At 61.6% G+C, this 14,118-nt stretch overlaps 2 protein-coding genes across 3 annotated transcripts; one reads left to right on the plus strand and one right to left on the minus strand.

Moving 5' to 3' along the window:
* Positions 1-66: 66 nt before the first annotated feature.
* LOC142062373 (testis-expressed protein 2-like) lies at positions 67-10,403 on the minus strand. Its single transcript, XM_075104652.1, has 13 exons — positions 10,171-10,403; positions 7,092-7,245; positions 4,678-5,576; positions 4,316-4,516; positions 3,923-4,226; positions 3,443-3,660; positions 3,091-3,237; positions 2,882-2,981; positions 2,586-2,718; positions 2,339-2,476; positions 1,843-2,055; positions 1,382-1,502; positions 67-681 (listed from the first exon to the last, which is right to left on the minus strand). Exons 3-13 carry the CDS (start codon positions 5,557-5,559, stop codon positions 556-558), a joined length of 2,583 nt encoding a protein of 860 aa, XP_074960753.1. The 5' UTR covers positions 5,560-5,576; positions 7,092-7,245; positions 10,171-10,403; the 3' UTR covers positions 67-555.
* A 64-nt stretch (positions 10,404-10,467) lies between these two features.
* Positions 10,468-13,587, plus strand: MSRB1 (methionine sulfoxide reductase B1). 2 transcript variants are annotated; one of them, XM_075104658.1, is made up of 4 exons: positions 10,468-10,582; positions 11,141-11,283; positions 11,409-11,523; positions 12,197-13,587. In XM_075104658.1, the coding sequence occupies exons 1-4, from the start codon at positions 10,528-10,530 to the stop codon at positions 12,226-12,228; spliced, it is 345 nt and encodes a 114-aa protein (XP_074960759.1). In that variant the 5' UTR covers positions 10,468-10,527; the 3' UTR covers positions 12,229-13,587. The 2 variants fall into 2 exon arrangements, with proteins under 2 accessions (XP_074960759.1, XP_074960760.1); XM_075104659.1 differs by lacking the exon at positions 12,197-13,587 and having other exon boundaries at positions 10,491-10,582; positions 11,141-11,257; positions 11,409-11,522.
* The last annotated feature ends 531 nt before the right edge of the window (positions 13,588-14,118 follow it).

A 14,118-nucleotide genomic window follows, 5' to 3' on the forward strand; every position in this document is an offset into this window, starting at 1 on the left:
CCCACGGTCCCGGCCGGCATCCTCAGCACGTGGGAACTTGTGCGCAATAAGATGGCTGCTAGGAAAGACTGGGCAGTGATGGATTTATTCAGATTTTGGACTCGTTTCCCACCCATGTTTTCCTTGCAGTCCAGCTGCCTGCAGGGAGGGTGTGATGCCTTTTGGAGCTGTGATGTCTTGGATCAGCGGCAATCACAACTCCTTCAGTGCAGAACTAGTCTGGGTGTCCTGCACCCTCTTTGGGAACCAGACAGTGGGAAGCCCAGCCCTCCGCTGGTCCAGAGCTGCCGCCTTGACCAGGAGTCCTGGGAACCTCCTAGGAGGTGCGTGAAGTTCTTGGGTCTCCAGCAAACCCCTTGCCCTGGGGCTGGTTCTGCTCTGAACGTGTGCTTGCAGTATTTAAGGAGGCTCATCTACAAAAGTGCTGAGGATGAGACGAACCCAGAAGCTCGGACCCCACGGCGCGGCCCGGTGGCCAGGCCCCGGCTGGCTGCGCGTCCCAGCGAGGTCCCTGCGCTCTGCGCAGTGTCTCTGCTCTGCCCGTGGGGCTGCGCTTCAGAGCCTCCTCTCTGCCTTGGCTGGCAGGTCCCTGGGCAGTGCCACGGCGGGTGGCTGAGGATCCAGGCCGGAGCGCATGATGGGAATGATGAGATCGTCCATGTTTGGCATCACCAAAATTTTCTGAAAAGAGGAATCCAGAATAACAAGTAAGTGGTTTTGAATCCCACTGCCTGACTGGTGACACATCTGTGGCGAGTGGCCCTGGCAGGAGCCGCGCTCGGGTCAGAGACCAGGGCTGGGAACAGAAGGTCCTGGGCTCCCGCCCCCGTGTCAGCAGCTGAGTGTGCCTGGCCCTAGACAGTTACCAACTCTGGGTATCTCAGGATGGGGACAAGCAGGAGCAGTTTTTCTTTGCCCTGCTTACCTGTATGTACGGCTTCAAGGGTGGTCACGGCACCTTGGCACTTTGAAGCCATTCAAATGGGCACCCCTCTGGGGGGATTTGGGTACCAAAATATCTGTGGGGACATTTCTGCTCTTTGACCAGAGGTCTCAAAGGTGAGAGGCTGAAAATAAACCAGCGGGTACCTCGTGATGGTAAATCTCCCAAATTTGCTGACACTCCTAATCCCTGCCTGGAGCAGGGCTGCACGTTCTGGGAGGAAACTGCTTTTCCTCAGGCACACTAGTGCTCAGAGCAGCAGCCCTCGGAGCTGGTTACTTAGGTTGTGCTTTTTGACTGTCCAAAGCTGGACAGAGCAGATCAGATGCTGCCTTTTGGTAGAGGTAATCCTGGCCCAGACTGAGGTCTGATGATCCCTCGTTGCGGTGATGCCCATGCTTCAGCAGGGTTTGCTGAGCCCTTTAACAGACCAGGCACCTGAAATTCGTGCTGCAGCTTCTTCTCAATCCACTCGGTGACATGGAGAAACGTCACCTCCCGCTCGCCGAGCTTCGGGCGCACCTTCAGCTCCAGCTGGGGTGGGACTCTGAAGCTGTACCTGCGAGGGGAAAGGAAAGAGTGCAGAAAGCATCATGTTCTGAATTTGTGGCACAGCTCATGCGCCCCCACTGCTGGGTTTTAGGGACCTGCCTCCTGGGAGGAGGTGGCCGGGTTGCAGCGGGAGCTCTGGGTTCCCAGATCCTCTCCTGGCCTGGGTGGAGACTAGGAGAAATGAGTCTGAGGTCTGTGAGCCCCTTCAGGAGAACAGCCCTGGCTTGCTGGTGCCCCAGATGAACCCGGAGCCCCAGAGCTGGCTCCATGGCTGAGCTGCAGGGAGCAAGGGGAGCTGGAAGGAGGACGTGCATGTGGCCCCGTATGGGAAGAAGGAGAGCTGGTACCAGACACGGTCCGTTGGTGGTGGTGGTATGTTCACGGCCAAGGTGCCTGCCAGCTCCTGCACCTCCACCGTCAGCAGCAGCGGTGTGTTGGAAACCTCCTCGATCTTCTTTTTGATGAACTCGTTTTCAGTGGCCTTCTGGAAGTACTTGGACTTGGCGATCTTATCCACAAAGCGCAGGATCTTTCGGCTCGTGCTGTGGCCGCTGACGTGGCTAAAGCAAGGGGAGCCACAGCTCAGCAGTAGGGTAAGACCCAGAGCCGTGCTGGGTTTTGGCATCCCCCAGCCATCCGCCACAGCACCCCACGGGGACAGGGGTCCACTGTGAAGGGCTGCCATGATGTGCCGGGGTGCCTGTGTGTGCCTTCCTGGGGAAACTGGCCCCAAGCCCCTGCGCTGGCGTAGCATCGTGCCTGCCCCAGCACCTCCCCACACACCCCATGCACCGTGCCTCCCCCCAGCACCTCTGGGTCTGCAGGCCCAGAACTGCCCTTTACCCCTCGGCGCCAGGTGGTGCGACCCGCTCCCCCAGGGCTCCTGCGGGCTCTGCAGCGGCAATGTCTTCCTCATCAGAGGAACCGGCGCTGGACGACTCCGCGTCGCTGTCTGCCAGCAGGATCAGCCGTGGCCTGGCCCTGTGAGCCCCAAGGAGCATCACGGCGGTGCCCTGGGGCCAGCACCCTCTCACCTCGCTCAGGCAAGAGGAGGAGGAGGATGAAACCCAGCCATGCACAGCCTCCTTACCCCTCTCCGCCTGCTTCTGCTGGGCTGCTCTCCTCTGCAGTGCTCTCCTTCCCCAGCTTGCAGAGGTTCATCTTTGTTTCGAGCGTCATCTGCAACGAGCCGCTGTAGGTGACCTCCATGTCCACCCAGAGCCCTGTCGGGGAGAGGGATGGGGCGAGCCCCTGTCAGCACCGCAGGGGCCAAGGGCTGCTCATGTGCCTGCCGAACCCTCCCTGCTTCGGGGACTGGGCTGGCACCTCGATAACAGCTGCTGTGGAGCCAGCCCTGGGGTCCCTGCTGTTCTGTGGGGGTCCTACCTCGGTCATTGATGGTGGGGTTGGAGGCGCTGAGGACTGAGGGGATGGATGTGCCCATGTCCAGCTCCGTCAGCGTCAGCTCATTCATGAAATAAGGGAGCTGATGGAGGGAAACCACACAGGGATGGTCACCGCGGCCTGGCCCCCGCTGTGGGGTCTCAGGGATGCGATGGGGCTCCTGTAGGTGCTGCGACGCTCCTGCCTCTCACCTTGATCTTGCTCAACTTCTTCTGGATCTTGCTGGACACTTGCTCAGCCCAGTATCGCTCCCGGAGGAAGTCCCAGAAGATGCGCCCCACCAGTGCATTCATCCAGGCCATGCACGCCTCGCCACGCCTGGCCGTGTCCTCGCCGAGCTGCGGAGGGACAGAAGCCACGAGCCCCTGGAGCAAGGTAGGACCCGCTGGCTGGGTGCTTCCCTGCACCATGGCTTGGCTGCTCAAACCACAGCACCGGGAGGGAGGAGAGGAACCACAGGACTGGAAGAGGCAGCAAGCAGGGTGCATCAGCCTCCGCTTAGTGCTTGTGCCCTGCTCCCAGCGCTGGATTTGTCTCACTCACCTTTGTGGGTGTGGGGCTGCCCAGGGCTCCGTGAGAGGGGCTCCGGTCCGGGCTGCCGCCCACCTGTGCTGGCACGAATCGGGCCATGTAGGTGCTGTAATCCAGGAAAATCTTCTGTCGGACACTTCCCGCCAGGTCCTTGGGTGGGACAGCGGAGGGGATGTCCTCGGCGCTCCCTCCGCTGCTGCTGCCGCTGCTCCGCGGAGCCAGTCCCAGACCTGGGGACACGGGGACGTGAGCGGGTCAGGATGGTGTGGGAGGTGACATGCAGCCTGGCTGTGATGCCAGTGACATGCCACCCACCCTGCGCTGGCGAGGGGCCTCCCTGCTGCTGCAAATGCTCTTGGTTATCCTGTGGACTCTTTCACGTCCCCCCATGCTCACTGCTGCCTACCAAGGGCTTGTCCTCCTGGCACGTGTGCAGCTCCCACCCCGGATCGGTCCCGGCACAGAACAGATGCCACGATGGCTGCTTCTCACCTGCCCTGGCTTCGCCGCGGCTGCTGCTGGGTGTCCTGTGGGAGGCTTGCACGAGGTGCTGGTACCACTCCTCCTTCTCCCTCCCTGTCCGCCCGAAGAGGTACAGGCACCTCTCCCTGCAGTCCCCTGGGACATCCTGCCCTGGCACCAGCGCCTTCTTTGTCCCTTCATCCCTCTGCAGCTCCGTGTCGTGCTCCTCACTGCTCCGGCACTCCACCTCCACTGGGTCGGGGAGGAGGATGCAGATGGGGTATTTCTGGTTCCACGTCCGCTTTCGGGCCAGGCTGGCGGGGCAGAGGAAGACCTGCAACACCGAGAGCAGTGGTGAAGCTGGGCCAGGGTGTGGGGTCCCAGGGGTCCCTGCGGGAGGGTCCTTGGCACTGCCAGGCTTACCTTGGCATCGGTCAGGTCATAGCAGCGGTGGCTGACGAAGGTGGCATCGAGAATTTCCTCCTCAAAGGTGGCTCGGCGTGGGATGTTGCTCTTCGGGTAGGAGAGCTTGAGGGTGGCCCCATCGAGCGTGGCAAGCACCGAGTGCATGAGCGAGGGGTGGAAAACCTCAGGGTCGTAGCTGTGCAGCTGGTTCATCCAGCCCTGGGTGGGAAGAGAGGGAGCCAACTGCTTCCCCCTGTGCCGTATGAAGCTGGCAGCCTGCACCCACCACGGGCTCGGCACCTCCTCGGTGCTGCACCCCGAACCCTGGGCTCCCCTCCAGCCACTGCCCAGCACCCCGTCCCTGACCACCCCTCTCCTACCTGGAGGCGGTGGCTTTCCCGCGGCTCCCCTGGGAGCAGCACGGGGCGCAGGCAGCCCCGTGGTCCCCGTGCCACCGGTGCAGGCTTCAGCATGAGGAGGAGGATGGCGAGGAAGCCCAGCACCAGCCCGCAGATGAGCCCCAGGCAGAGGCCAGCAGCATAGGGCGGCAGCGGCAGGACAAAGTATCCGTAGGCGAGGAGGGTGATGGAGGCGAGGGCTCTGCCCGGCACTGCGGCCCCTGGCTGTGCCGCCGGCGGCTCCTCCGGGGGTGGCAGCCGGGGTTCAGCATCCTGCTGTGCCACCTCCACCACCTGGATCACATCCCCATAGGAGCAGATCTCGTAGCGGCAGTTCAGCGTGGGCTCCCAGGGGGTCCAGTCCCGTGCCCGGCGGCCCCCAGCCCTACAGCTCCCCACCTCTTGCCCCCCAGTGCCTGCCTTCCCCCGGGGTGCGGGGCCACTCTCCTCAGCCATGAGCCGGCTGAGCCGGCTGAGAGGCTCCTGCACGGCCTCTGACAGCCGCCTCTTGGTGTCCTCCAGCCTGGCCTCCCGCAGCCGGAGCAGGGCAGCGCGGCTCTCCGATGGGGAGATACTGGGGGAGGACGGGGCTGTGTGGGACTTGGCCGGGCTCAGCCGGGGCTGGGGGGCCCGCAGGAGGTCAGCCAGGAGCATCCCCCCGAGCTGGGGCGAGGCAGGGGGTTTCATGTCCCCATCCATGGTGAAAATGAGCCCGCAGCCATCCCGGCCGCCGCTGTCCTCCCTGGTGCCGGTGGGATGGGGCGTTAGCCCATCGGCGTCCCCACACTGAGGCGAGCCCGGGGACGGTGCCAGGGCTGGAGAGGCATCTGCCGCCGCCGCAGCCTGGTCTGCCATCGCTCGCATCGCTGACGGTGCCGATGCTGCTGAGGGAATGGGAGGAAGCAGCTCAGCTTCATGCCACCTCGAGGCACAGCATGTCCCTGCCCCGGTCCTGCCTTCCCCACCAGCATCACCACGAGCTGCTGAGTAGAAGCAGGGTGTCCCTGGGGACCTCGTCACTGCGGGCTGGGTGATCCCTATTTTGGGATGCCCCTGGGGACATGGGGCTGCCAGCGGACAGGAGGCTTGTGGCTCTCCATGCACTTCCCAGCAGGGATGGGACGGAAAAGGCACCACGGTAAGATGAGCGCAATGATAGCGTGTGGGGAACCATTTGTATAACGAGGATAAACCTCAGCCAGGCAATTGGCAATGGGGCCTCCAAGGACCCGGAGCTGTGAGCCAGGTCTGCAGCAAAATGGGGGATTTTCGCACCTCAGGACATTACGCTGGTCCCAGTGCAAGTGTGGGGGCTGTGAGGAGGGATGCAACGCCAGCGGGCAGGACTCTGGCTCCTCTAAATGTTTCTCACTTATCCAACAGTGGTTTGCCCTTGCTTAATGCATTGCATAAACCTGATGAGAAACAAGCCCAAGCTGTGGCCCCAGTTCAGCGTGAGGATGCTCTGGAAGCAGGGGGTCGGTAATCTCTGTTTTTACTGGAGGGACACAACAGCTTTCCTAACACATAAAGTTTCCGTAGCACTGAGGGTGTTCCTGGCCATGACAAAGTGTCGTCCCATCCCCAACAGCCACCGTGATCCCTCCTTTGCTGCGCTCCTGCCGAAGCAAAGGGGCTGGCCTGGCTCTCAAGACATGTGTGCGTGATTTTGGAAAGGAGGGTGGAGGCTGCAGGACAGGTTCTGCAGGGCCATCGTGGGGCTGAGCCCAGCACCCAGTGGGTTCATGGGGTGCTCGAGCTCTGCCACTGCCCCCTCACAGCATCCCTGTGGCAGGAGCGGGGATACTGTCCCGTGGGAGCTGGGGCTGAGCAGGACCCTGCCGCGGGCGCGTGCTGCCCCTCGGGCTGCCTTCCAGCCGGCATCCGTGTCGCCCTGGATCTTCAAAGCACTTCACCGCCACGAATTAATTACAGGCTGTGCCGCAGCTGCCTCCAGCACCATTTATATAATCTCACGCTTTGTGGCTTTGCTTCTGATTTACAGGAGCCACTTGTTAACCCCAAATAATCTGCGGGTGATCACCCTGGTGATGCCCAGCACCCTGCAGAAACCCTGACTGTGGAGCTGGCACCATCCAGCCCGTCGGCAGGGCTGCTGGCACCACCGGCACCCCCCGGCAGACGGAGAAGTCCAGGGCACTGCGCAAAATCACCGAGACGCCAAAACAGGCAGCGAGCAGAAGAAAATGAGCGGCAGAACTGGGCCTGAGAAGGGACCCCTTCCCCAGCGCCGCGGCGCCCTGTACACCTCCCACCCAAGCATGGACCCCCACTTGCCCCTCATCATGCAGGTTTCCCGGTGGCCCTGTGCCACAGCCATGCCCCAGTGTCCCCAGTGCTGCCCACTGCCCTCCCCAGCCCTCGGTCGTGCCTACCAGAAAGCCCCGGGGCTGGTCCTCGGCTGATCCTGCCCGTCCCCGCCGGGTGAGGGGGACGCTGGCTCCCCTGCGCTTGGCGAGGGCTCGGCGCTCCGCTCCGCCGTGCCTGGCTTTTCGTTAGCACCGCTCCGGTATTCGTGGGCTTTAAAAGCTAAAAAAAAAAAAAAAAAAAAAAAAAAAGAAAAGAAAAAAAAAAGAAGACTGTTTCCTGAGAGACCATTAGCACAGTGGAAGACGGAGATAATAATAGCCTGGGTTTGTATGGGGGTTTTCATCTGGCAGGGACGTCAAGTACAGCGGGGGCTATAGATACGCTGCTGAAATGCAGCCACTTCTGGGGAGCGTGGGTGGCCGGGAGGGTGGGGAGCACCGGGGATGGACCCCACTGGGTGCCACGGCTGGACCACCAGCACCCTGAGATGGAGGGTCCACACGGAGCAGCCCCAGTGAGGGCTTTGCTGCTGGCTCAGGGTTCAGAGAGAAAATATCGAGTCCAGCGGTGCTCCTTGGTGTCAGCGCTAACCCACCTTCCAGCCCAGAGCTTGTCCCCAGCCTGTGACCCCGGGGGTGCGCAGAGTGGGGGGATTCTCTTTGCTCTTTATAGGATAAATTGAATAGGGAGGTCCTTGCAGGCATTTTCGTCAAATGCCGGGGGTAGCTGGCTGGGCACGGCTGGGTGATGGACACTTGGGGACAGCAGCAGGTCCAGACTTGGTGCTTGGGACAGGCAGCCTGGGAAGGTCAGTCACGTCTCTGCAGAGCCTTGAGAGCTGCAAGTGCTCCAGCTGGGCAGGGACACAGGATCCCTGATGACTGCCGAGCCCCCTCCCCACTCTTCAAAACACCGAAGCCATAAACATCCGCAAGCCTTTCCACTGGACCGAAGCTACGAATTTCTGCTCCTTGCTCTCAGCTCTGGTTCAGATTCAGGGCTTGGACTTGACCTGACACAGAGACAAGCTGCAGCCTGGAACGGCCCGGTGTCTTTGGGGCAGCAGGAGCCCCCATGTCACGGCACGGCATGGTGCGCCCGTTAGCTCACCCCAGGGTACAATACCTACAAACAGCTCAGACAGAGAAAATTCCCCTACGCTGGGGTCTGCCCCATCAGGGCTGCTGGCAGGGATGGTGGCAGAGCTCTGCCTGTGCGCAGAGGAGGCTTCCGTCACCCAGCCAAACGAGCTGGGAATCCCTCATCTAATTATCTCCACAATATACCGCTACAGAAGTCAAATTGCTGTGGTTATTAGCGCTGTAACTGGAGAGTTCTCTGCATTATCCGGCGATTAAGGAGCGTGGGGCTTCGAAGAAAGTCTCGCTGCAACCTCAAGACATAACTTTGGGCAATGGGTAGGGCAGCGCTGGATCCCAGCTCCATCTTCTGCTCCCGCTTCTGCATCACATCGCTCCTTCTCTGGGGGTTTACTGGTGGATACTGGAGTGGGTTTCACACTGCTGGAGGAGCAAGGAGCTGGGAAGGCTTTGGCACTGCACAAACGGCTCCAGGGCGGCTGCGCCTGCTGGGATGCTCAGAGCCAGCCAGCCCCAGCACCCAGTCTGGTCCCCCAGGGACCCACTCCCAAAGCCTCCCCGCTGCCCTGAGCTGTCCCAGGGTTGAGCTCAGCCTTTCCACTGCTACGGACTTTGCTTTGCCTCTGCGTCTCAGCCATCCCCATCCTCTGCCTGGCTCCCGTACCTCCCTTAACAGAGGCTGCTGCTGGTGCTGAGAGCAGGTACTAACTCTGGGCGGTCGTCACAGAGCAAAGGCAGCCTGGGCCATCCCGAGACCTTTGCATCCCTCGTGGTGTGGCCCTCGCAGCTCACAGGAGAGCTCTCGGCCCTGGTTTCACCAGGACACAGCCCTGGAGGGCTGGTTCACCCGTCTCTCTCATTAGCACAGGCACAGCTTCACCTTCTGAAAAGGCTTTCTGGTTAGCAGCAGACGTCCAGGTAGGATGATGCTGCTGAGACACGGCATCCCAGTGGCCACTGTGGCTCCTTCCACTGGCTGAAAATCTGTGCCCCAAAGGTGTACATGTCCTTTGAATCTGTTTGGAGCCTTTCCTGACGCCCCACTCGTCTGATTTCGGTGGGTCGTAAGGAAGGTGCTTTCAAAACAGCGCGTCACCCGTTCTCCACACAGCGACACGGCGCGTCCTGGGCTCCCCGCCACCCCACGGCGCTGCAGCAAGAGCTCCTTCCTCCCCCTGCCCGGGTGCCTGCCACGAATCATCAATCCCTGGGGCTGGAGCGGGGAGCTCAGCCTGCCCGAGATGAAAGCCTGACCTAATTCAAACCAGCAGCATCCAGCGGGCAGGAGCACCGCTAACGCTGGCCCCACGCAGGGGTTTCCACGCTGGGCACAGCCCTGGGGTGAGCCCCTGGCTGACAGACGCATCCGTTGGCATTAGGGAGCAGGGACCCACCCAAGCGCTTTGCTGCGGGCCGTGGGGCTCCGGCAGCAGGGCTGGCTCCTTGGAACAGTCCCCGGCTTCTGCCCAAAGGGCACCGGCATTTTTGCTCTTGCACCAAGGAAGGTGCAATTTCCACGCGAGCCCGCTGGATGAGGACTTATCCAAGGGTCATCGGATAAAACTAAGGAAGAAGAGACTTGTGGTGCTTGTTTTTTTGGAAGGAGAAGGAAGCCGCATGCAGCTCATCCTCTCCCAGAGCCTGCCAAGGAGCCGGCTGCCTGTGGTTCACCTTCAAAGCCCTTACCTTGCCACATGCCGGGCTGCTGCCTCCTCCTCCTCTGGGACCCCCCCGCACCCCACGAAGCGACGCAGCTCAGACCCCCATCGCCTCCCCGCGCTGCCCTCCGTGGGGAGGGTCCCCACGGGTGACCACGGGCTCTGCATTCCTGGGGTGGCGGGACCGGTGGTCCCTACCGAGCCAGCGCCCGCACCCCGTCCCCCGAGACCCCGCCGTCTGCGTGGTGCGGGACCCCCCGGTTCGCCCCAAGCGCTGCTCGCCCTCCCACGCCGGGCAGCGCTGCTGCGGGGCTGGGGCTGCCCCGACCCCCGCCCGCCCCCCCGCGGCTCCCCCGCCCCCGCAGCGCCGGTACTTGGGGCCAGACCGGAGGTCGCGGTGAGGAGGGGAAGGGTCGGTCCCGGTGCTGGAGAAGGACGAGCAGCCCCGGTGCCGCCGGGGGAGGCGGGCTGGTCCCGGTGCCGGGGCGGGAAGCGGTGCCGGTGCCGCGATCCGCGGGCCGGTGCCGGGGGCGATGAGCCGGTGCCGGAGGCGGAGGGTCCGTCCCGGTCCCGGTGCCACCGGGAATCCCCTCCCGGTACCGGCTGCCCCACAGCGCCCCCTGCCGGCCGCGGGGCGGCGGCGCGGCGGCGGGGCGGGGCCGGGCCGGGGCCGGGGCGGGGCCGGGGCGGGGCCGGGCCGGGGCGGGGCGGGCCGGGGCGGGGCCGCGGCGGTGGGAGCAGCCATGTCCTTCTGCTCCTTCCTCGGGGGCGAGGTGTTCAAGGACCATTTCCAGCCGGGTGAGCGGGGCTGGGGGCGCTGGGGTGGGGGGGCTGTAGGCTCCTCGTGGGGTCGGGGGGATCCCCCCGTGGGGTGGAGAGGGGCTGTGTGTCCCCCGCAGGCGCTGCGGTCCCCGGGGGGGGGGGTGGGGTGGGTGTCCTTCCTGTGGGGCATCCTCCACTCGTGGGGACCGGGCTGGGGGTCCCCTCTCTGGGGTCCTTGTGGGGGGATCCCCCCCATGGGGCTGGGAGGGGGAGGTGCTGCCTGCAAAAGTGGGGCTGGGGGGGGGCTCCCTGCAGGGGCAGGCTCGGAGGGGACCCACACTTCGGAGGAGCCCCTATAGGGGGTGTGAGTCCCAAAAGCTCCCCCTCCCCTGCCTGGCCCGAGGGGTCTGGCAGCAGCAGGCAGTGGCGCAGGTGGGCAAAGTCCATCATGAGTGTCCCACGTCACCCTGCCGATATGTCCCCACTGCTTCCCCCTGCCCCCTGGTCCCCCGCAATCACTGCTGGGAGTGGGCACGGGAGTGGGGTGCGGGGGCTGCCCCCCAACACTGACCCCTCTCCTGTCGCCCTCCCCAGGCATCTACGTCTGTGCCAAGTGCGGCCATGAGCTGTTCTCCAGCCACGCGAAGTACGAGCACTCGTCCCCGTGGCCAGCCTTCACCGAGACCATCCACGAGGACAGCGTGTCCAAGCGCAAGGAGCGGCCGGGGGCTTTAAAGGTGCCGATTCTGAATCTCTTGGGAGCTGCAAAAACACCCCAAACCCAACCCCATGGGCTTTTTTTTTATGAGTCTGTCTGCTGAGAAAGGCCACTTGCTGTCAAACCCTCTCCTTGCATTTCTAGGTGTCTTGTGGCAAGTGTGGCAACGGGCTCGGCCACGAATTCCTCAACGATGGGCCGAAGAGGGGGCAGTCCCGCTTCTGAATATTCAGCAGCTCGCTTAAGTTCGTCTCGAAAGGTAAGAGCTGCGGCTTGGCGGCTGTTTCAGCTCACGTAGTTGCTTTTGGGGAAGCTGCTGATAGCCAGGCCACGCTGTGTGCTGTGCACTGCTTTTGGCGGGGCGTTACTGGCTGTTCAGATAAGCCAAGGAGCCACTCGCATCCTCAGCAAATCTGACATGTGTCAGTCTGCTCGGCTGGCGGCTCGGCAGGGGCTCCCTGACCTCCCACGGTGAAATGCAGAGTGTGCTGGAGCTCCTGGATGCGGCCGCATGTCTCCGTGTCTCCGAGGGGTGGCTGAGTGTTGGGGGGTTTCTCCTGGCGGTGCAAAGCGAGGGCAGGGAGCTCCTGTGGTGGCATAAACGGGGCTGGGAGAGTTTGCTGGTTCACTCCTCGCGGAAGTCGAGTGGGAGCTCTGAATATTGCAGCTGCCCTACGGGTGGGGAGCAGGTCTGTGGGGAAGGGCAGGGCTTCTTGCCGTTGTGGTTATCGGGCTGTTTCCTTCCCCAGAGTCAGAAAAAGGCTGTGGGAGGCTGAGTTCAGGGCAGCACCCCGGCCATGACTTGCTGTCCTGCTTGTTGGACCCTGGTGGTTGTGAGATGTTAGCTGTGTGTAGCGAAACAACCATATAAAAGGGGCTGGGGGTTCTGGAAGAGGAAACATGAGCCCTGATTTTTCCTCTCCCTCTTTTAGGCGAAGCAGACAAGGAATTGAAGGAGAAGTAAGCGAGCTGCTCTGCTTGGCACGATGTTCTTGGGCTGATCCTGTGCTCATACCTTGGGGTGCACCGTCCGGTCAAGGGGGCACTGGGAGCAAGGGAAACCCCAAAGAAGCTCCTGGTTTCCCCTGGGCCGGTTCCCTCCTCAGAGCTGCTCCGATTCGGGGTGCCAGGAGGAGCACGGAGGAGGCAAGGGGCAAATGGGGTTGCTGCAGCTCTGTGCTTGCTGGGTGGTGGGCTGTGCGACCTGTGCCTGAGGGCGTTTCACGTGATTGGGGTGATGCAATGGCTACAGCTCTTCATTTTACCCATCCTTACCCCCTCCCCAACCATCTGTCCTCGCCAGCATCCTCGCCTCTGCCGGTAGCTGCTACTACCGACTCCTTTTGGTTTTGTCCATTAAAGCAGCACGTGTGCCTGCGGTCCTGCCTCCGCTGAGCTCTGGGGCGGTTTTGCTGTTGAATTCAGCCGAGGCAGGACGCTCCCCACATCACAGCCAGGAGGGGCCGATTCTGACAGGGCACCGATGCAATCCAGAGTTGCTCCGCTGGCATTTCCAGGGAGCAATGCTGGATTAGCTGAGGTCAGAGTCTGGGTTAATCTCTGGTGCTATTCTGGGCTGGGATCATGGTATGAATTGCCCTATATAAACCCTTCCAGGGCGCTAGGGTGAGGATGATTTCATGACCCTGCTAGAGAGCATCCAGGTATTTTACCCCTCTACCCATCGTGCACACAGTAGAGATAGTTCTAGATTTCACGTGTTCTCTGGGCTTGATTCTGACTTGGCCTTACACCAGATTTATCGCTGTGCTATAAACCCCAGTGGCACTAATGGGTCCTCCTTGCTGGTGCAAGGGAGGCCAGAATCGGGCTCACGGGCTGCACTTTGCACACCTCAGGCTTTTGGAATCACGTCCGCATTCCCTCTGTGCTCGGAAGGACTGTGACGCTGATTTCTTCTTAATTGAGCATCTGATTTGTGGCCTTCCCTCCCTGTCCCAGAACCCAAACCCTCTGGAATCCATATGCAAGGATTTTTGAATACAGCAAATCTTTTGCTGACCCATGGGTCTGGTGGTGGAGCTCTAGGGCAACGCGTGAGCGGTTCGGGTGAGGCCGCGCTGCTGGTGCTGGTACGGTGCAGCTGCGCTGGGGCACGTCAGAGGCTTTTCTCTGCAGGCATTTTGCCTCAGTCCCGCTGTTACGAGGGCACCGATAAAAAATGCAACGCACCAGTTCATTACCTGGAGCTCGCTGCTGGTCTTGTACCTCTTTCAATACTGAAAATAAAGCACTGATTCACTGTGTCTGAGAAACAACCTCTTCTTTTTTTTTTTTTTAAATAAAAGCACTGGTGATGGTACCCTGGTGCCTGGTGGATCTGCCCTGGGCTTCCTTCTCTGCTCGGTTTGCCCAGTTTTGGATGCAAGGATGGGGAGGCCGTGCCGGCGGTGGGATGCGTGCAAGGCAGGCACAAATGCAGGTGTAAATGCAGGTACAAAGCCCCGGCCAAAAAGCTGAGAGCAGGTCTCAGCTGGAGCCTCTGTCTCCAGCTGTGCAGCTGGTGAGCTGAGGCGTGGACACACGCTGCCTCGCGTCTAACCCCAAAGTGTTGGCCTGAGGTCGGCGCGTGTGGTTTTATCCTGTACCTGTTCCTGTTATGCCAGGTTTTGCCATGTGAAGGGGGGAAGCTGATGCATTGGAGGCCTTTGGGCATTCCAGGGGTCAAATCTTCCATTGGGGAAGGTTTCCTTTTCACTCCACTTAGCATTTTTGCCCAACTGAAGCTGGTTTTAGCTGGTTTCATAATGTGTTCTTAGTTCTTTCTGTGCCTGCAGGATTTTCTGGGCAGAAGGGATATGAGTTTTAGCGATGTCTCATGATAAGTTTCCCT

Source organism: Phalacrocorax aristotelis, chromosome 10, assembly GCF_949628215.1.
Source record: "Phalacrocorax aristotelis chromosome 10, bGulAri2.1, whole genome shotgun sequence".
NCBI lineage: Eukaryota > Metazoa > Chordata > Aves > Suliformes > Phalacrocoracidae > Phalacrocorax > Phalacrocorax aristotelis.